At 44.6% G+C, this 22,796-nt stretch overlaps 1 protein-coding gene across 3 annotated transcripts in view; it reads right to left on the bottom strand.

Annotated features, from left to right (window-relative positions):
- CADM1 (cell adhesion molecule 1) overlaps window positions 1-21,468 on the bottom strand; it is a 319,010-nt gene extending 297,542 nt beyond the window's left edge. For all 3 annotated transcript variants that reach the window (XM_045797823.2, XM_045797824.2, XM_045797826.2), the window contains exon 1: window positions 21,302-21,468. In XM_045797823.2, the coding sequence (XP_045653779.2) occupies window positions 21,302-21,437 (136 nt within the window). In that variant the 5' untranslated portion in view covers window positions 21,438-21,468. The remainder of the gene's footprint in view (window positions 1-21,301) is intronic.
- Between the last annotated feature and the right edge of the window lie 1,328 nt (window positions 21,469-22,796).

The following is a 22,796-nucleotide window of genomic DNA, read 5'->3' as shown; positions in this document are numbered from 1 at the left end:
TTTTTTAATCCCCCTCAATCCTGCATCTCCTATTTCCACTTCCTTCTCCCTTGCCCTACCTTCACCAGCTAAGTCTCTTAAAACACTTGTCTAGACTCCTGCCTCCCACTCTGCACTCCCCGCTCATGCCACCCACCGCCATCTGGTTTCCACTCACCACTGCACAGAGCTCCCCTGTAAACGCCTAAATGCTAGGTCCGAGAATGGCCTCCTTTATCTAATCTTACCTCCCTCTAGCATTTGACAGTGCTTCCCCACCGCCCCTTCTTAGAACTGTCTTCTCTCTTGGATGTTAAGATAAAGCCTTCCTGGTTTTCCTCAAAAGCTGACAGTTCCTTCTTGGTTCCTTTCACTGGTGCATCTTCTGCCCTTCCTTTAAGGGTTGACTTTCCCTGAAGTTCTGTCCTCAGCCCCTCTCCTCCCCGTACCAGTGTGTTTATGTTCTTCTTAGGAGAGCCTGGCCATGGCCATGGCTCCAGGTGAGTGCTGTAGAGTGCAGCAGACATCTCCACCGGGTACGCCACAGACCTTGCCGACGCTGAGGGCACTGGCCTTAATCCCACCACGGCCTGGGATTTTAAACTCCCTGTCTTGGTTAGTGGACTTATCACCACTTAGATGACCCAGCCAAACGTGATCATTAACCTAGGCACCTCCTTCTCTTCTCAGTCCCACATTCAGTCATGAAATTCTATCCACAAAATATATCTTGAAACCAACTTTCTCCCAAACTGCTTAGCAAATCCCTGAGTTGAGGCCCCCATAACCTCAGCTTCTTCCATGGCTTCTCCTTAACCTTCTCCTATCTCTAACCCCCCCAGTACATTGCACACCGATCGCATCCTCACCACCCCACCCCCAGCACCCACGCTAGGCAACTCACCCTGGGATAAAGCCCAAACTCCTCATTACCTCCTCCTTCACCGACTGCCTCAGGCCTTCTCCACCTTCACTTTTTGCTGCTACCTCAAAGGCTCCCCCCCCCCCGCCATGCCAAACTATTTGCAGTTCCCAGAATCCCCCATGCTTTTTATGCTTCTGTACCTGTTCATATATTATCTCTTTACCTGGAAAAAGTCCTAATTCCATCTACATGGCTATCTCATACCTACTTTCCAAGACTCATCTCAAGGACCCCCTGAAAGTCTTTCCCAACTCCAAGTCTGCTTATTGGGTCAGGCACCCTCTTCTTTGCTTCTGCAGCACTCCCGAACTACGTCTGTTACCGTTCTGACCATACAGCATCGTTGTTTTTACTGTATTTCTACTATTTTTACTGAGCACACAGTAGGTGATACACACATGTACGCACAGATAGGCATGTAGCATTTACTCAGAAAGCATTAAAAAACTGAGGACAAAACTTATAGTCGTATTAATTTTAATCTTGGACAAATACACCATGAAGCTTCTCTATATCCACTATGGCACTCAGCGTTGAGTTGAGTTGAGTCACAGAGCAATTCCATTTGACACCGGAAGTAAAGGTGGAAGGCCTTATGACCTTGGTTTCTCCTATAAAACGGTCATTTCATAAGAAACATTGGCTGGGCATTAGCCATCACAGACGCTCCTAAAGAGTTAGCTCCTCCAAGGTGCTTACAGTCCCACAGAACCTACAGAATCTAGTTCCAGAAAAAGTTTGTAGTGAGGCTTCGGTATAGGGGCATTTCTGTGCATCAATATTCTTTAAAATGTAGTGAAACAAATAGGAGCACACACGAAAATTTTGCTTTCAAGTGGAATGGTCATTCCTTAGGTTAAGTTTTGAAAGTTAACTCAACTGTCCTTCTGCTCCCTCTCAGTTTTGTTAGTTTATTAAGCTTCAAATCACTGTCATTGGGCAAGCAGTGAACATGCAAAAATTATTTCATATTTTTCTTTCTCCTTCTCTATCATCTTTAAATCCACAATATCTCAATCCACCTGACGTCAGTAAATCCAGTCTGTCCCAACTTTTCTCTAAAACTCTTAAAACCATTTGAATGAGGTGTTGAGCAGCTGTCAGTTATGGATTTGAAAATAAAAAAGACCCTGAAAATTGTACGTTCAGTATAAAAAGATTAGGCGAAGCAATTCAGAATGTTTAAGAACTTTAAATCAAGTTAAAAGCAGTTACTATGGCCAGACCTCATGAAGCTCCGCTTAAGAGTCGCATTAACCTGGCAGTCAGGACTATTTAAAATGAATAATGTTTTTTTCACATTTCACTCACTTTCAGTATCCACAAAAAAAAAAAAAAAAAAGATAACGGTGTGAATTGGCATACAGCAATATGGTCACGTAAGAGTAAACTTCAAGATTTAGCGTCCTAAGGACAAAGCGAGAGCTATTAATTTATGGTCTTGATGAGCTCTATCCCTCTGAGGCCAAAAGGGGTAATTCCTCAAATAAAGAAAGGACAATCAGGATATTCCAGAAGCTTTCCAACATGAAAACCAAGAGAAAAGTCAAGAAAAATGTGTAATTTGGATGCCCACACTAGCTGAGCCCAAGATCCAAGATGAATCTACTGAATGTGGGGTGAATGTCAATGTCTTAACCCAACGCCTCCTCCAACCCCCTCTCTCACCAGTTAATGCTATGGAATGAGCATGAGAATTTGGCTTCTGAATTTTAAGTGTAGAGCTCTGCTGTCCAAGATGGTAGCCCCTAGCCGTATGAGGCTATTTAAGTTTAAATTCATTAAAATGAAATAGGATTGAGAAGTCAGTTCTTCAGTGGGCAGGATAGATCGAGACTATTTCCATCACCACAGAAAGTTCTATCGAAAAGTGCTGGAGATGCATGGCTAGAGAAAAGATGCTGGAGATGCTAGACTCGCCAGCTCTAGGTTCAGAGCTCCCTGGCTACCCTGAGCTATGTTCTGATCATTCTACCTGTAGGAGAAGAGCCGTCATCTCCTCAAGGTGACACGCAAAACTTCCACCAGGATGTATCTTTCACCTGGAAGAGTTCAGGCAACGCAGACCACAACTCGGCAGGTTGCCATATTAGGCCTGAGCCACACTCTCACCACTCAACTGCAAATCAGAATGCTCCCACACATCAATTTAATTTGTGACCCCCTGCCAGCTAATCTGTGTTAAGGAACCATGCACGGTCTTTCTGGACTTTACACAGCATGTTGAAAACGAGGGTGGCAAACATTAATCTACCTAAAGAAAAGGCGCTGCCGTGAAGCTGACCTAGATTCTTCCTGCCATCCTGGAAGTGCTCCCTGTGCTCCACTAGGATTTGTTTTTGTTGTCTGGTGCTGGTTGTTAAAGAGCTGCACTTCCAGAAAAACAGCAGCCATCTATCTTCCCTCCGTGCTTACGCCTGCCGAAGCTGTCACTCATTACATGAAATGCAAGGACAGTTGTGAAGTTCATTAATTTGCTCTTTATTCAACACCACAACCTCAAGAATCTTAATTAAACATTTTAAGTAATACGGACAGGCTGAACAGGCTCTCGACAGCTCCCTATACCATGGCTAAAGGCACAGTTTGCTGTACCGGGGTACGACACTGAGAACTGATCCCATTGTCCAACATTCTAGTCCAAAACATGGAAACACGATTCAGTGTGGCCACATCCTAGCTCTGTGACTGGGCTAAGTTATTACCTGCCTAATTTCATTCTTCTAGAACCTCCTCGCCAGAGTTCATTCACTTCCAAGATGACCCTCCCCTTCTCCCTTTCATGACTCTTCAACCATTTAGATAAAAGACTCCCATCCCACATCAACCCTGCCTATCTCACACTTACAACATTCTTCTCCTGTCCTCTGACTCGTTCTTCCTGGGGTTCATCACACTGCCTTATCCTGTCCCCGAAAAATACACATTCCTTAAGGTTCTACCTGGAGGATCTCCCATATGCTCATCTCCAGCGCCTAACTCCCTGTTGGGCACACGTTCACTCACCCATCACCTAGGTAAGTGAATCAGTGCATATTGCAGAACTTCAGCTATCAACTCTTTACAGATGGCTTTCAAATCTGCACCCCTATCTCTGCTCCCCACTTCTCTTCTAAACCCTAGGGCCACATTTAAAACCACCTTTAAAGTAGTTCCACCATGTTCTAATAGTAGATCAAGTTTAACATATCCCAAAACCAAGCTCATTGACTTTCCTTATTAAACCCATTGTTTGATAGTTTTACTTCTGTTCATTGGAATAGCTGTTCTCTTAAGCTACTCAAGTTCAAAAACCAAAGCACACCTTCACTTCTAGTCTTTATTGGCTCTCAAACCCAATTTCTGGTCAGCCATCAAATCCAGTCAATTCTACACCCATTCTTCCTCCATTGCCCTAGTTCAAGTTTTCATGAAGTCGTATTGAACTATTATACCACCAACCCACCTCTCATTTCTAATCTACGCACAAACCATTGCCAGATTCACATTCCTAAAGCACCAATATGGTGTTACCTCACTGCTCAAAATCCCTTCAGTAGTTCCCAGTGACCTCCTGAATTAAATCTAAATTTGGCATTCAAAGGTTTTCCGCAATCTGGCACCAGCTATCTTTACCTAAATCCCATCCCACACTCCATCTTAGCTTTCCTACCTGTAAACCTTGATTCATGTGGTTCTCCCTCAACCTGCAATATCCTTTCTTCTCACCTCTTTCTCCCCCCCCCAACCTGTTTTCAAGACTTGGTTTAAATGCAGAGCCTTCTCCACTCCAACTCCCTGCCTGCTCCCTCTCCTATGTGCCCCAATGGAAAGACAGAGAGGACAGTGATCTGAAATCTCAATTCCTTCTCCAGTTCTTTGCTGTGGCCACCTTCACCCCTTCAGGAGCCCCGTAGAGAATATAAAGAGAGGAAAGACAAGACAAAGGAGAATTCCTTGTGACTGCCCATGGCTTTGGCTTTGGCCTCGCTCCTGATGTGCTCTCAGTAAACTGGGTGTCATTCTCTCCAGCTTTGTTTTGAACCTGAGGGACTCATTCTGTTTACGCCAGTGGTTTTCACGTCTTTTTCAAAAACCACTTATTTCAAAGAGAATCCTTCAGCGATCCAATATATAAATGTGGAGAATCTCTTGCTGAAATGGTAGAGTGCTTGGGAACTAACACCAGGTAAATGTTATAAAGTGAATTAACTCTGATCAGTTATTCCATTATAAGTAGATTATATGTTCACTTTTTTTTAAAAAAAGTCTATCCTTTCCTTGTTCCTTTAGTTCATGAAAAGTTCAGGTCATAATCTTCAAGGTGATGACTTCATTTTAAAAAATCCTAAAACCTTAAAAAATATTCTATTAAAGCATAACTCTGTACGCACTCACCTTATGAAACAAGGATAAAAAGATATAATCATAGATAAATTAATATGAAAATGGGAGATCAGTTTTGGTTAAAAAAAAAAAAGGTGAAAGGAAGTTCTGCTACTACTTTAGCCTGAAAGACTAACTTTCTAGACCTGATTCATGCTACAGCATGAATGGAATATAACGCTTGAGGAATAACATTTCAAGAGGAAAAGAAAACTGAACGGGGTGGTTATTTAAAGAATCATCAACTTGTTTTCATGCAAATGACCAGAATAATGAAATAAGCAATCCTGCCAACAGGACCTAGAAGCAATTGCTTTTAAATAGGATGCTTGAAGCATTAACCACCTAATTCTAGAAGAAATTGATTAACTAATCTCTTCTTTTCCATGAGTAATACCAATCATATACTACACGTTAACGCACTGACAAAATTTGTATTTCAAAGATGTAATTTTTCTTGAATATTGCTATCAAATCATTTACTTGACAGTAGGTCATGCTGATAAAGATATATTTACCAAGATTTATGATGGAAAGGAAGGGTTTAATGACCACAACTTGAGGGATTCCTGAGAAGGCAGTCCCTGAAGAAACGTCTACCAAGAAAGGGGGGGAAATGGCACACGGTAGAAATCAAGGCAGATACATGATTCCACTCAAAAGCCCAACTAATTGCAATAATCCACCCACAATGCCTCAGAAATGTGAGCTGTGTAACCTAAGACAATACAGAGCTATATAGCTACAAGGGAAGCATCGATAAAATGCTATGATTCTCCATAATTCAAAGCATTTAAAGCACCAAACACAGACTAGGCTGGATGCACGCCTTAGGCAGGGAGAAGAGAAGTCTAAATGGATGGATGTGAATATGAAGGAACACTTTAGAAACAGGCCATAAAAAACAAGTTATGATAGGTCCTCCTCCCCCTCCCAATACTGTCAGGAAGTGAGAGTTATTGAGCACGCATCGCTTATGACAGTGAGAAAAAAGGCTGGCCATCCCCTCCCCCTAAAAACGCCTTTACAAGGTCACAGATATATCAGTGTCATAAATGCATTTAAAAAATATTACAGCAATAAACTCCGGTTAGAGTGGGTTCCACCTGTCTGTTCACAGGAAAGAACAAACTCCAAACTTCTCCTAAATTAAAAGGTGATGTTAGCAAACTCTCTTCTCCCTCAGCCTTCATATGAGATCTCTCCCATCTTCCCCATCGGGCCCACAGGAAACGGTTTAAAACTAGATCCGCCGCAGGCAAATAAGCTTAATTTTGCCACACTTCAGCACCAACACAGACTCTCACAAACAGTGCAAGCATCTTCAAAAGACAGACTGCCTTACCCATCTCAATTTTTTTAAGCGCGGCAACAAGTCATTTCTCATCTTTGATCCGACTACCGAGATCTATTTTTTGATCCTGTAGCCACTGACTCCACATATATCTTTATTACTGTACAAGAAAAACTGTTACCCTGAGGTTTAAATTTCCCTAAGTTCACCCTGCCTCTCCTGAGAACATAGATCCATTTGAAGACAAGACTCTCAGGAAAACGGAGGTGAGGAGGGGCAGATGGCCTCAGAGAGAAGTTTCTTGGTTTGTGGCCTCAACTATAAAGTGCCAGCACAACATGACAATGACTCAAAGTCCAGCCATCCCCGGACTGTGAAGTGATTAAATAAATGGAAAGAGGTTCTCTTCTCTGAGCTAAATCTCTCCAACAATTGCCCAATAACCAAGTATGAACAAACACACTAGACGTCAGTCCTTCGGGCTGTGAAAAAGTCAAGCACATTGATAGCTCTCCACCCCTTATGAGAGAACAAACAACTTCTGCTAAGAATTCTCATTCTGAAAGCTGATAATAAAATAACCCGTAAGCGAAATTCATAAACACAAAGGCCTCGTGCAAATCATATACCCCAACCACCAGTATTCATAACAAAGGAGAAAAGACAGGCTGTGTACATACTGGAAATCAGATAGTATAAGAAGAGTGAGTGAAAAAAAACTTTTGGTCAGAGAGTGCAACGTTTCTGTTGGTGGAAACAACCAGACAAATATAAAATGCACGGGTGTATAGAAAGAACTCGGGGCAATTCCGAGAAGCATGTTTAACAGGATGGAAGAAGCTAAGTCAGATAAAGCCCTTTAGGGAAGTCCAGAAGAAAGGCACAAAGAAAAGGTACTAACCGGGGTGCCTGGGTGGCACAGTCGCTTAAGCGTTAGACTCTTGATTTCCACTCGGGGCATGATCTCAGGGTCCTGGGATTGAGCCCCACATCGGGCTCCATGTGGCATCTGCTTGAGATTCTCTCCCTCTGCCTCTGCCCCTCCCGCTTGTGCTTTCTCTCTCTCTCTCTCTCAAATAAATAAATGAATAAAATCTTTAAAAAATTTTTCTTTAAAAAAGCACCTAACCAACCCGAGAGGCCATAGTAATTTTCCTTGAGGAATCAGTGCTTGAAGTAGATTCCAAAAGTCATGTTAGAATTGGCCATATCAGACCTATCAGGAGGAAGGGGGAACATATAAAAAAACAGAAAGACCTGAGAGCATGGCATATCCGAGACACAGTTACTTTGGTAAAGCAAAGAACATGGTGGGTAACACCTACACCCAGTCCTAAGAAAAAGAACATGGTGTGTGTGACTGGCATGAAATGAACTGGAGAAGAAGACAGAATGTGATGAAGGGCACTGTAGGCCACATTGAAAGAGCCTCAGCTTTGTCCTCAAGGTGCCAAGAAGACATCTGAAGACTGTAAGCATGAAAGTGACAATCGAATGTGTATTTTACAAAGACCAGTGTTAGGGATGCATTACAAGGGCCAAGACTAGAGGTAAATGGACCAATTAAGGGGCACTCTATGAGTGTGCGACTACTTTCCTCATCTGTAAAACAAGGATAAGGTAAACTAAGGCAGGGTTGGTGAAAAGAGTGAATGCAAGAGATTAGCAAGACTTAGTAACTAACAGAGAGGCCTAGGGTGAGGAAGTACTCTAAGATGTCCCCCAGATTGATTAATGCATGGGGTAGATGGTGGTACACTTCCTCAGGATAGGAAACAAGGACAAAGGGAGGTTTCGGACACCTTGAATTTTAGAAAAATATAGTGAAGTGTTTAGAAGTACAGGTATTGAAGACAGATCTGATTCTGCCACTTATTACTTATGCTTCTTGGACAAGGCCCTATCATCCTCTCCGCTCCCTCATCTGTAAAATACAGTAAGAGAGGTCACACTCGCAGGGTGATACTGGGGATTAAACGAGGTCACGAATGAAAACACTAAAGGAATGATAGTTGCTGCTTGTCATTAATATTTTTTGAGCTAACTGTGGAACCCCTAGACCGAGATATCTGGTAGGCAGTTTTAGAACATGGTCTGATGTTTAGATGCAAAAGGCTGTGTACTTTACAGTAAGTAAGTACACCACAACTGGGGGGGGGGGAGTGGGAAGAATAGGGGCATTGAGGCTTGAGATACAGATTTGCCAATATGCTGGATGAAAAGAAGAGTCAAGAAAGACTGATGAGGAACAGGGCAAGCCATGGTTATTAAACATCACAGACACACACTGCATTATATGGAAAGGGGCAGTCCCTATTTAGCTGCAAGTAACTTGGTGAATTAAATGAAAAAACAGATACAGAATTCTTCCAGCGACCCAAACAGAATTATTACCCTGAAAGAAAGAAATGAAAGAGACGTAAAGATAGTTAAAAAAAAAAAGGCTTCTAAGTAAAATAAAGCCAAATGGGGGAAAATCATCAAAATAAATATGAGACCCAAGGATTTTCCAAATAAGGAGAAGGAGTATAGGCAGATGTTAACATAGCTTGTGGAAAAGTATTTTAAAACAAAAAACTACCATTATTTTTTCAAAAGGAAAACCAGGAAGGCTCTATAAGAAAGGAGTGAACGCGGCTCCTAACGGAAGGTAGGTGGGAATGTGCCAGAAAGCACAGACAAGGGAATAAGACTTCTTTATATAGTTTTGATTTTTAAGCCATATTAATGATTTATATGTTCAAAATATATAATTAAATCAAGAGGTGAAGAAAAAAACTAAAATTGAATATAAACTGAAACAAATGATCTTAACTATGTATTTATAAATATAATTGATCACACACACAGAAAAGGAACTACCTTGTGAACTTGTAAACATAATACTCCGTCTATCTTCCGTGGGATCTATTTTAAAGGCAAAAAGACGGCAAAAAGTCTTGAACTTTATTTGACAGGTTTGCTGTCTACAGTGGTCTTGGTAGAGTAATTTCAAAATTTTTTTCTATTAATTATAAGACATTAGCATGGCTGAGAACCAAGGTTCTCACCACGGTAAAAGAAAGATACAAACAAGGAACAGGAGGAGGAAAAGAACGTTGGAGTATTAGACTGGAATTGATATATATAGAAAGAGAGAGACAAAGATAGATAATTTACATATATGTAATTTATATGTATAAAGTTATATATAAACATGTACAAAATATTATTTAATAATTAAATATTTGTGTTAAAATTATAACATATGAATACATAAATAAATATATAAATTTATCATACATATATGTCCTAGTTCTGTCTGCTGAAACAAGAAGTCAATAGCAATGAGCACACCTCCTTGGTATCTAAATACCACTCCTCTACTGGAGGAGTCAGGACTTCTTGGAGAAATAGCTGATTCCAGGTCTGGGGCAGGGAAAATACAAGGTGAGCTTAGACATCTTCTTACAATAGAAAATAAGAAAGTACTTAAAAATTAGAGATGTATCAAAAGGAAATGAGAGCCAGACCAAGGGGTTCCCACTGGCCAAATGTGACGTAATGAAATACAGTACACTGAATTTTTTTTAATCTATGAGTCCACTGTGATTTTCAAAAAAGAGGAGAGAAGGGAGAAGGGTAAGTCCCTCTTTATACAAGAATGCTTCTGCCAGTGTAGAGAAATGACAGAATTAGAAAAATCACCATTTCGTAACCACCAGCAGAATACTTGATTCAGACAAGGTTTATCAATGCTGCCAAACCACCAAGTGAAGTATTTTTAGGGAATAGCATGTTCAATCTCAAAATATCCCACAAATTACTGATTAATTACAAAGGAACAAAAATGGAGAATTCTGTAAATCCACCTAAACTAAGTAACTGAACTTTTATCGTCAACCAAGGGATCAAATGTACAGTTACCGCTAATGGGACAGACTGAGGTAAGACTACCAGAAAGTGACAACAGCTATGCAGTGCTCTTGACCATGACTGTAATCTGAGTCAAACAACAGGGAAATGACCATTCTGTAGAACTGTGGGACATTCTCCAAAATATCGCTCTAGACTGAACAAAATGTCAACACCATCAGAGACACCCCCACTCCTTAAAAAAAAAAAAAGGTGGAGGGCAAAGGAATGCTTCTAGATTTAAAAAAAAAAAAAAGGAGGGATGTGAAAACCAAATCCAGTGTACGATCTTCTCTCCGATGGATTCTGGATCAGGGAGGACAAAGAAACACATATGAAGAGTATTAATGGAACAACCAGGGAGATTTGAATATGGACTAGATATTAGATACTATTACTGAATCAGCATTAAACTTCTTGAACGTAATAATGGCACCGAGGTTATGCAGGAAAATGTCCTTATTCTCAGGAGTAGGAGCAATGTGCCGAAGGACTCAAGGGCAAAGTGCCACTATGCCCACAACCTGCTTTCACGTGGTTCAGCAAAAAAAAGGAAAAAAGATATGTGAGTATACATGACTTAGAGAGCTAAATAAAGCAAATGGACAAAACGCTAACACTTGATGAATCCAGGTAAGGGGTTAACAAGCATTCATGATCCTTTTAACTTTCCTGTGGTTTTAAACTTTTTCCAAAATAAAAGTTAAGCAAAAATAGACTACAACCTTCTGGACGACAGAGCCCAACCTACCCAACTATGAATGTGCCTAATTCAATGCCTGGTATAAAGGCAGATAACTCATTTTAAAAATAATTTTTATTCTCCTTTTTTTACCAAATGCCTTATGGGTTAGTATAGAAAATACCAAGTTCTTGATTTAAATAGAGTATATAACCTATAAAAGGTTGAGTAAAATAATAAAGTCCTGTCTGTGTTTTAAAGCCCCCAAATTTGAGGTTATAATCACTGCCAGTTTCTCCAAGGAGACGGGATGATTTCATCTACATCCAAAGAACGTTCAATTCCAGGTGGGATCTTACTGCCAGCCACTTTGTTCTCCAGTCTCACCTTAAAGAGAGTTGAGTACATCCTGAATTAATCCTTTCAGCATAGTATTTCTCAGTATACCCAAACATGATCACAGTAGCAGTCGTAGCCAGAGTCATAGCCCCTATCTGTAAGGAGTGGCTGTTTTCCTGAGAGCCTACATATGAAATACTTTGTTCTCGAGTACGTTCATACATATGATCTTATTTTATTTTTTAACACCCTGTAAGATAGGTTGTTTTTGCTGTTTTTAACTTATGAGTAAAGCACTAGGTTTTACTACTTCTGTAACCTAAACTGGGTATTCCGCTTGCCAACCTGGCCCAGAGATGGAAGAGATTTGCTTCAGAAAGAGGAACCGAATGGGGCGCCTGGGTGGCGCAGTCGTTAAGCGTCTGCCTTCAGCTCAGGACGTGATCCCAGTGTTCTGGGATCGAGCCCCACATCAGGCTACTCCGCTAGGAGACTGCTTCTTCCTCTCCCACTCCCCCTGCTTGTGTTCCCTCTCTTGCTGGCTGTCTCTCTCTGTCAAATAAATAAATAAAATCTTTAAAAAAAAAAAAAAAAAGAGGAACCGAACAGCAACTAACATTCATGTGATTACTAACAAAACTAAAAGAAAAGAGACAGAGGTCTCTTCACAAGGATGTGTGCTCACAAGATACGCACGAGGAAAAGTGAAGTTCAGTGTCATTTAAGCTAATCTGTACTTGAACCTTTTAAGAGATAAAACCATTTGAGCAGTAATTTAGTACTAAATTAACTTGGGGTTTTTTTTCTCCCTATCTATGAGGTTTTCATTGTTTAAGTAAGGGTTTCTTCAAGAGGAATGAAGCTATGCTCCTCTCCTATTCAGAAGACAGAATCAAGCTGATGACGAGTAGTAACGTCTGGGTGGCGTGGCTTATCACAGGTATATCCATCCAGCAAAGAGCCACGTACATACCACATTTGGACATACACCCTTTTCCCCAAGACTGCCCCCAAATGCTCCGTAATAATCAAGTGTTTTCATATCACCGAATTATCATGCTATATAATCTTCTACTAGCAAGCTCTGAACTCAGCAGGGGAAGGATGCCAGACCAAAAATAAATAAATAAATAAGGGAAAAAACCGGCGGCAGATAATATTACCAGATAAAGGCTTTGAAAAGATCCTTAAGATAACAAGATTAGCAGTCAGACTGAGAAACAAAGGGCTTCATGTTTTTCTTAAGCCAGTGACAACGTACCCTCTATGTGGGCAACAAAAATGCCACCCCTCCTGACGCTCGACATGACTGCGCTTAGTTAGGCAGCACGGCCCCCAAGTCAAAGCTCTTCAAAAAGCGGGCTAGGGTTTTAGCACCCTGTCCTTGTAGCTCCCCAGGTAGGTACTTCTTAGTCACTGGACATTCTGAACAGGAGCCCAAACACTCTTCTACGGTGGTCTATCTTTCGGACCATCTTCAGAGGGGTACGTCTCACTGATGCCAAGTCTCCCAGAATTCTGAAGTCTTCCTACTCTGAAGACTCGACTTGTTGTCTGAAAGCCTTACTGTGCCGGCGTGTAATTTGTTAAGTCAATCACACCATTTTCATGCTGTAGTAAGTGCCCGCATACGAACCCATCCTACCAAATACAGTCGGCACGCCAATGCTGAAATTTTTCATTAAAATAAATGGCCACGATATCTGCACACTGCAGCTTATTGTAAAGAAACATACCCAAGTATATACCTGTAAAGCAGAAAAAGAAAGGTCTGTGTCAGGGTAGAGTTTAGATTAGATAAGCCCATGTTAGTGAAACTGAAGATACAAAGGGAAGACGCTTATTCGCAAGGTAGGCAGAAGAATCAGCAGGACTCCACCTAGAAACCAAAACAGTCAAGTGAAAAACAGGTAAGAAAGCAGTTTCATGCAAAGACAACCAGCTGAAGGCTGACAGCAGAACCCCTTTCTTCCTCCGTTTAACGGAAAATCATCTGCCTTCCAGTCCCACCAGGACCAGGCTGGAAAAGCAGTAAGAAACGGGGGCAACTAGAGAAGGAGGGATAAGAAAGCAGTTGAGGAAGGAACAACCTAAAGACAGAACAGGGTGGACTGCGAATCGGATGCAAGAAGCAAGAATCTGAGATTAGGTTTTCTGGAAGGGCAGTGTCAGGATGGCGTCCAGAAAAGAATCACAACACGGGTAGGTGGACTTACATCCTGACTAGCCGAGGCTGGGGTCAGGGGAATTGGCCGGAAAGCTTCTGCTAGTAAGACATGGTTTAGAGAGGACATTGAAGCTTCCAGAGAATGTCGTGGAGAAACAATCAGCCCCATTTTATTTCCGTCCAAGAATGAAAGCTAAAGAGGGAAAAAAAAGACTCCAAATTTCAGGGCCTTGGAGACCAGGGCAACGGTGGTGTCATTTGCAATAATGGAGACTTTGAGAAAAGTTGATACCTGTGGCAGAAAAGATGAAAGGTTCAGTTTCCGACATGTTAACTTTTACGTTAATCCGAGCCAAGCATCTGGTACAGACAATGGGAGAGATGGGGCTGGTGAACCCTTTGTTTGTAGGCAGGATCCTCCCTGCCCCCTCCGGGGACCTGGTAACTTAATTCCAATTTGACACTGCAGCCCAGTGCTGGATAGCTCAAGAGCGCCTACCTTGCCGAGGAAGACTGCCAAGAGCAAGACACTTCTTCCAAGCATTTTAAAAGTCCATGTCCCTGGAATATAATCTTCAAACACTGAGTAGCATTTAAATATATATCACAGTGCTTTCATTTCAAGCCTATTTAACATTTCTGAAATCTCTAGATCAAAATGTTGGGTCAAATGACTCTATTCCAGTAAAACATCTACTAAAAGAAAAAATTTTCCCCACCCACCCCACATCCCTCTTTAAGATAATCACCCCATTCAAGACACCTGTCAATCATAGCAGATTTTTCTCAGCGCTGCTCTCCCTCAACCTTGCTGCCAAGTTGCTCTTTTGAGTAATAATAAAGGCCACACGTCACTTTTGCGGTGAATGTATATAAATACCTCCAGCTCCCTTTCTTGTAACCCTAGTTCAAGGCCAACTGCACCCAGGCGTTTGAGAACCAGCACTGGAAGATCTTCAAAGAGAAACTGCCCATTAACCACAACAGCAGCTGCTGGCTAGAGCCTGCAATTTAAATCTCTGAAAAAGAAACTGTGGCTTCTGAAATTTAAACAAGGAGGTGCCACTTGTAATTACAAACATTCCAGTGGGTCCCTTCCCTCATTGATGGTTTCCAAACAAAGGCTTTTTATTCGATTTTGGTGGCACTCCCCAATGGAGGCATTCCTTCGTGCTTTGCTGGTGCCGTGGCCAGCTCAGAAGAGGGGCGCAGGAGGCGGGTTTTTACCTGGCCAGGAATGCCCAGACCCCTCAAAAGCATCTCATGTGTAATTACTTGTTTGGCTGGAAACCAAAAAACCAAATGCTTCAGATTTATAGTCCACATTAAATACATTTGCGAAAGAACCTCTTAACACACACACACACACACACACACACACACCCCTTCACGTTTCACGAACCTCGAAAAATGGAACCAACCTATTTTCCCATACACCAAAGTTCAGAAATTAACCCTGAAGCATTTCAGCATTTCTAGCTGAAATTAAAAATTCCTATTTTAAATCAACAGCGCAAATATGGAGAAGTAAAAATAGTAACCTTTTTCCCTGCCTACCACCCCGTGCCCCCGTCCTACAAAAATAAGGCCCAAATACTTACAGTTTGTTGTTTGGGTTTCCCACACCAAAGGAGGCATTTTGTGATCACTTCGGTTACAGAATACAGGCTGAAATTAGCATTTAGCCAGTTTGAGACGAGAAAAGACATTTTTCTTTTAAGCCATAGATTCACAAAACGCAAAGGCATTTATACCACGGAGGCATTCAAAGATAAATACACGAATGAGGTATCTCACAGCCATCATACTAAAATAGCCTTGCCTACAGAAGTCCTCCGATGGAGAGCATTCATTATGAGAACAACTGGAAATGGCCCATCTCGCCATGGGTGCTTTCCATAGTGCGCCACAGTTGAGGGATTAGCTACAATTACGGCATATTTATACAACCATATTTACACAACAATAAAACTCATCTTATCCGATCCAAACAAAACCTTGCTCAAAATAAACCAAACCACACGAAAAGGTCTCGGGTGCAGACAGTAATCGGCACTCTGGTTTCTGTAGTTTCTGCCTCGGCTTTACGCCACTGTAATAAGCCTTCGCCCTACCTCAGTCAAGCACGGGTCCAGCCCACATTCTGTATTACCAGTTGAGAAAATGTACATTCAGTTCAGGATACTGTGATTATGGGGGGTGGGGGGCCGGATGTTAGAGAGAATCTTTCTAAAGTAAATTATGGAACAAATGACATGATGCCCAAGATTCGTTGAAACTCATCTGGGAAGCAGAGAAAGCATACAGAGGACAGACTGACCACGGCTGGATAATTTACAGAACTGGGTGACTGGACACAGGGTTAATGATGGCATTCTTCTTACTTTGGCATATATTTGGAATCTCCATAATAAAACGTAAAAATAAAGAAAATAACGATCGATGCAAAAAAAAAGTCATCTTGCAAAAATAATTTTTTTTGCTTTAAAAAATATCCTTCTCAGCTTTTTCTCTGCTTAAATGAAAAGGGACGAATACCTGGTATGAAGAATCAAGATCTGTTCTTGTTCTTAAGGATTCTTCCTTTTTTTCCTTAGTTACATGGAACCAGTTCTACTGTTAATATTAATCCTTGAATAGACAAATCAAGAGCTGAAAAATCTAAAGCTGAGGCTCCTGGAGTCGAGTTTTCGCACATCTGACTTACTACAGTGACACAAATCCAAGAGCTCTCCCCTATGAAGGTGCTTTGGACGACATTCATGTTGTGACTGCCAAGTAAAGTCCAGAGGTTTCAGAATCATTTGTCAACACCAAAGACAACCTTACCAAGAACCAGTCCTTTTATCTCAGAGGTCACTCCTCTGATCCATGGGTTTATTACCTAGAACAACAATTAATCTTGCTGTCTTCACAATATAAACTAGGCCTAGCCAAGATATGGTGCGCCCATGATCCACATCCCTCACTGGGGCATCCCTGCTGGGAGGTGGAACAGGTTTGCTGACTCTACATCAAGGGACCTGGTCCCCGTCAGGGCTGTGTAGCTGACTTAGCCTCAGTTCGATGGTCAGCACGGTCCTTCCCTCTCCCGGCTTGGGCTGCCTCACTACAAAATAATGAGATTTCACCAGACATCTTTAACATCCTCCCCTTACAATAATTCCACGATTATAAGAATCTCTAGTTCCTCAACAGGTAATAAGAAAAAGGAGCTTTGGTGTTAAAACGTTACATTTTCTATTACGTAGGTTTCAGTGTGAATATCAATAGTGTATTGGGTGAGTTTCATGTATATGTGCATATATATGTATATACGTGTGTATATATACATATTCGTATAAGTGCACATATATACTTACTGATACCATTAGGTACTTATATGGGACTAATTGCTTCCAACTCAAAGCAGCAAATTTTCAATTCTGCAACAGATGTCGCTGTGTGATTTCTCCTTTCTATGCTGGATTTTCAGTTAAAAATGCCCAGCGTAATGGTCAGTACTATTCTTCCCAAGAAAGAGATACAGCATTTGACTCCTTAGGATTTATTTCTTATAAATTTTCTTCATATGCTGGTAAATTTCCATTCAAATCATAGCATAGATTAGTTTGGCCCAATTTAAGAGATCTCCCACATAAAAATAGGTCTTTTGTTAAGCACACACGCGTGCGTGTGCACGAGCACGCGCACACACACGCACACACACACCCATTTTTAAAATGTAAATTCTAAGGCCGATTAGGTATTAAAATGTCACATGCAAAAACCCAGAGAATGAGACAGTTTCTATTCACAGCAATATTATCAATTTTTTAAAGCCTGAAAATCATTCAGCAATGCAGGCCAAGGAATTATAAAAATTCACTTATGTATGAAGCCAAAATGTATCAGGTGTGGGCAAAAGTCACAAAAAACTCCAAGAGCACCATTAACGATAATGAAAATTCTGGATTTCAGTTGTTACAGCATTTCTTTAAAAATAAATAGTAAGACTAATATTATAGTTTGCAAGATATCTTACCGATCTGACATTCTCTATCAACCACTTCTTGACATATGTCAAAAAAAAGTGACATCTCTTTCCCTTCAACCAGTATGTCCTCCAATGACCATCGGTCTCAACAGGTAGTTAGCACAGTCTTCTGTTGAAATTCAGAGCTAGGAGAAAGCATTTCGAAATCTCTCTTTTAGACCCAGGAACCTGTTACCTTCTGGGCTTTTAGAGGGAGTGGAGCGAGATGAGCAGTCAGGGAGTCCAGGACCGACTCTGTAAGACTATGAAGTCAGGAAGTGGGAGAGGAAGCGAAAGTGCCCTGCTTGTTGGCTTCTTCCCTGTCCCACTCCCCTTTACCAGGAGGGCCATTGGGGAAAACTGGATAAAGCATGTACAACATCCATATGAATAAAGCTCTTTGTTCCAGAGAACTGCCTGCTCTTTTATTCCCCCCTTTTTCCGTATTTGTTCATTTCAAAAGATTGCTCAATGGGGCTCTTGTTCCTCCAAAATGTCCCAGGCAAATAATGCAAGCTTGTCTCGTCACACAAGTCACTAAATGAAGCCTTGTGCGTCTCCAGTGACACACTGTAAATATAAAGTGGCATTAATGAGGGATATTTTATCAAAGCTATCACAGACAAGTGCAAGTCCCTCCTGCGGCTATTCAATTTGATGCAGGGAAAGGCAACAATAGCAGGACGGCACTTTTTGTAAAGTCCCGGTCCCCAGTATACAAGCCCCAACAGGCCGAGACAAGCCAAACTCAGCCCCTGGGCTTCCCAGCACCCTCACAAACCCCCACTCATCAGCCAACCTCTCTAATGCTAAGAAAGGTAAGAGCAGAGTAATCAACCACCGGTTCACTGCGCGCACCATGCATGCACCTAAAATGTAACAGGCGTGATTTACACCCAGGAGTGAGTTTCCACAACCCCATTTCAGCTGCGTTTCATTAACATCCATTTAATCCACACACCACAGGAGGGATGGGAGATTTTCCCCAGGGGATTCAGGGACAGAGGAAGACAGAACCAGGAACTACGGCACGATGGACCCAGATCGCTTTCTCTGCCAGCATGTAAACGTAACACGCCTAATGAAGTTAGAAAGCAACACCAACAGGTTTCTCTAACCTGACAGTGGCACCTGGAGGCCTCTGGAGAAAGCTTAAGGGGAGAGGACTAAGGAAACAAAGTCCCCCAGTGCCTGCCTGGAAGTCTCCTCTGGGTGCCCAGGGACTAGGCCAAGACCCCTTCCCAAAGCCATTACCAAAAATTGCATAAGAGAAAAACAAGATTTAAAGAAAGTCATCTCACCCCCTCACTACAAATCAAACCCAATTACTTTCTAATTTGAACACAATCTGATAACCAGCGTACAAACAGGGATGTACACAAGAGCAAGAAGCTGCTTCCATGGTAACTGGCAACAGAATTTTCTTGTAGCTTTGACATGCACGGTTGAGTTCCAGACCGCTCCTTTCTGAGTCCGCATACATCCCTCGCTGGGAAGGCAACTTCTCACCGCGAGATAGTTACAAATATAGTACCGTTGCTACTACCCGGTGCCGTCAATGAGCGGGCTTGATAGAGGAGGTATACTCTAACCCCTGCTCTGCCGCCGAGCGGCATTGCACGGCTCCCATTTTTAGTCAAAAGGCAATATCCCCGACCAGCGCTGTCCCCCCCTTTTTTTGCAGCCAATACAAGTCTATTGTTGCCTCTATTATGCGCCAGTTACCGAGCCTTTACTCACGCTCACGTTTAACTGACACTGGCGCTTTTTTACAATGCAGCAACATGAGGGATCTCTTTCAGGAACATTTTATTGAACCCATCCAGTCAGAGACATCACCCGAAATGAAGTTGTAACCACACCGGCATAGGCTGAACCCAATTATCTCGTAACTCATAAATTAAGAATTCACAGAGGAAAAACACATAAACAACATCCGGAGACAAGCAGTGGCATGGCAGAAAAAATCCTCAGCTCTGGAACTGAGCTGCTGCCAGATTCCCACCCCTGTACATCCCTGATACGTTCCCCAAGCCGAGCTCCCCTGCAAGCCTGTTTACGGGGGGCGGGGGGCGGGGGGGTAGAAACCAACCCGGCATCCCCCAAATCCAAAGCTAGCACCCCCGACATCCCCATTTCCTACAGCGTGTCTCCTGCGGTGTTTACGTAACTGTGTGTCCTCTAGCGTGTAAACAAAAGGCACAGCCCAAGAGGAGAGGCGCCCGGTAGAGGCAGGGTGGCCCGAGTGCTGCGCCCGCCGCGGCCGGGGGCTCCGCAGGTGGGGGCTGAGCTCTCGGTGTCCTCCGCCACTTGTTGCTCGCGGGTCCTGCAGCTCCCAAGCTGCAAGGAGGGGCTTTGCAGGCGCCAAGCCCTGCTGCATCCCCTCCTGCACCTCCCGCCCCCCCCCCAACGCGGTCCCCGTGCTTCCCGGTCCCGCTACCCGCCCGGAGCCCGCAGCGGGCGGCACGGGGTGCGGGGACGCTGCGCGGCCGTGGAGCGCGGCGGTGGCGGGAAGGGGAGGCAGGGTGCAGTACCGCCAGCCTCTCCGCTGGGGAAGAGCTCCAGCTCCCTTTTGTTAGCAAAAGCAAACACTGCCCTCTTCTTTCCCGACCGCGCCAGCGCGCCCGGCACACGGGCAGCCACACATCGTGCTCCTGCCGAGTGCTCGGCGTCTTCGGGGAAGGCGCCGGGCGTGCAGAGCCGCCCCTGGGCAAATTACCAAGACAGCTCCGCACACAGGGGGCGCCCGGAGGCCCGCAGGGTGCCCGCCTGGCCGCAGAGGCCGCGAACCTCCCTCCACCACCCTCGGGCTGCCGAAAAGGACAGGCAGCCTTTTAATCCGGCGTCCCCACTCGCGGCGGAGGACGCCGTGGGGCAAGCGGGCTGCGGGATCCCGGCTCCTTCCCGCAGAGGCGGCGACAGCAACCTCCCCCGCGCGGGGCCGGGCCTGAGGAACTTTCCCTGCCTGGAGCCGAGCCCCGGAGCCCCGCAGCCGGGAGGCGTGGGGGGGGGGGTGCGGAGGGCAGCGATCGGGCTGGAGGGAGACACGAGGGGCGCGCGGTTCGGAGGACGGGGGGAGAAAGGCAGAGCGCGGGGAGAGCAGGAGCGACCAGACAAGTCTGGGGATGTCCTGTGGATCAGTGAGCAATCACGCTGGAGGCGGCTGCTAGTCAGCCATGGGAGGCTTGGGGGATAGAGATTTAGGGGGCCCGCTGGAGAGGTGGGGGCAAATGGGTAGCCCTGGGACGGGAGGACCTGCAAGTTAAGGGGACAACAGCGAGTTTGGGAGGGTCCGGAAGGTTGGGGGGTGCCTTCCATCCATCCCCTTCTCCCATATTCTCGAACCCCCGGGCCCCCCATTCTCACTCCTCTCCGCACCCCGCGCCAAACCGGGGAGAAAAGGTGTGGGTGCAGCCATCCCTAAGGGCTCCAATTCCCACCCAGATGGGCAAGGCGGAAGGGGCTCACCGATCCCTTCTGCCCCTTCCATCTCAGCCCTGAGTTTCCTCTCCACACTCCCTCCGATTCGGATTTAGGAAGTGGGGGAAGGTTGTCATGGAAACGTTTCCCCCTTCCAGGGCTATGGCTACTGGGGTGCCTTAGGAGATTTTGAGGGCCAACCGGCCGGTGCCCACACCTACCTGTGGGGATCAGTGCCGCGGCGGAGAGGAGCAACAGCAGAAGCCGGAGTCGGAGCCCGGGAGGCGCCGCGGCCGCCGCCACCGCCGCCACCGCCGCCGCACACTGGGATCCGCTCGGCAGCACAGCACTCGCCATGTCGGGCACCTGCCTCAGACTGGCGGCGGTGGCTTCCTCCGGAGCCCGAGCGGACAACTAATGAGATGCTAATAACATGCACTGAGGGCGGAGTCCGGACCGACCAATCACAGTGCCGCTAGCCCAACCCGGCTCTCGGAGGACTCGCCCCCTCCCCCACCCCGCCCCCTGGCGCTGGCGTTCGGCGGCGCGCCCGCGCCACCTAGGGGCGGGGCCAAGGGGAGGGGCGTATGCAAATGTGTTTATGTTAAAATTCGTTTTCGCTTCCCCGGGATCAAGGAAAAAGTGTTCTCACGGGCGCCTGGTTTGTGGGGGCTCGGGCTCCAGGGGGCGGGTCTCGCTTCCCGTACACCTATATTAGGAATGTATATAGCAATCGTTATAGGCGACCGACGACTGGAGAATCTCCCTAGGAGGAGGCTCCCCTGCCCCGTACACTGAGTGCATCTGGCCTGGAAACCACACGTTGCAAATTTCCGTCACTCACCTTGCACCGAAGGAATAGATCTTTGGGAAACGGGAGCTGTTCGGGAGTGGAGAGTGAGAATGCAGGTCCCCGGATTGACAAAACAATCTGGGAGAAGTGCATGCGTGCTTTGCACGTCCGGCAGAGCGGGAGAGCCCGCTCAACAACCTAGCGGTAGACTTGGGCATAGTTGGGAGAAAGGAGCCCGAGTCGGGCTCTGGGATTTTCGAGTCCGTATCTTTGCGGTAGATTTTCCGGAAAGGTAGACCGGGGAGGGTAGGCTCGGCTCCCCAGCTTGCCGGTCTTGCAAGTCTTTCAGGTCTCCTTCCTGCCTTTTATATATATGCGTATTTAATACATTAGACATGTGTAATAATATATATTTACGATTACACACATCCAACAAAAAATCTTTTCTGTCAGGGCTTCGGGGTGGTGGTGGGCGGAGGCGGAGGGGGTGTGAAGATGGGGTCTGCCATCTTCCTCCTTTGGGGCTCAAACCCATTCCCCCCTTCTCTACGCCCCCAGTGCCTCCTAAGGCGGCTGGGGACCAACAGGTGCTCTGAGCTTCCCATGTCTCTGGGAGAGGCTCTCCCGGCTGAAACGATTTGCTTCTCCGGACTCGCTCTCTCTCTCCGAAATTGCCTCTGCTTTCTTTTCAGCCAGGCAGCCGGCTCTCTTGTTTGTCTGCTTTTTAATTACTTATTTTCTTCCCCTCTAGAAGATCGTATGCGCTCTGACCCTCTGTTGCTCAAGCATCAAATTGAAGGACGAGCCATATTAAGTGTAAAGGTTTATAATAATTTAAGTATTCATAGAATGCAGAACAATAAGATGTAGGAAATACAATTTGCATAATAAATATCAATATCACAACAGCTAAAACAAACCAT

Source organism: Ursus americanus, chromosome 16 (assembly GCF_024610735.1).
Source record: "Ursus americanus isolate L20-20 chromosome 16, mUrsAme1.1.p, whole genome shotgun sequence".
NCBI classification, from domain to species: Eukaryota; Metazoa; Chordata; class Mammalia; order Carnivora; family Ursidae; genus Ursus; species Ursus americanus.
The sequence above is the reverse complement of the archived record's forward strand: the minus strand, read 5'-3'. Positions and strand labels throughout refer to the sequence as shown.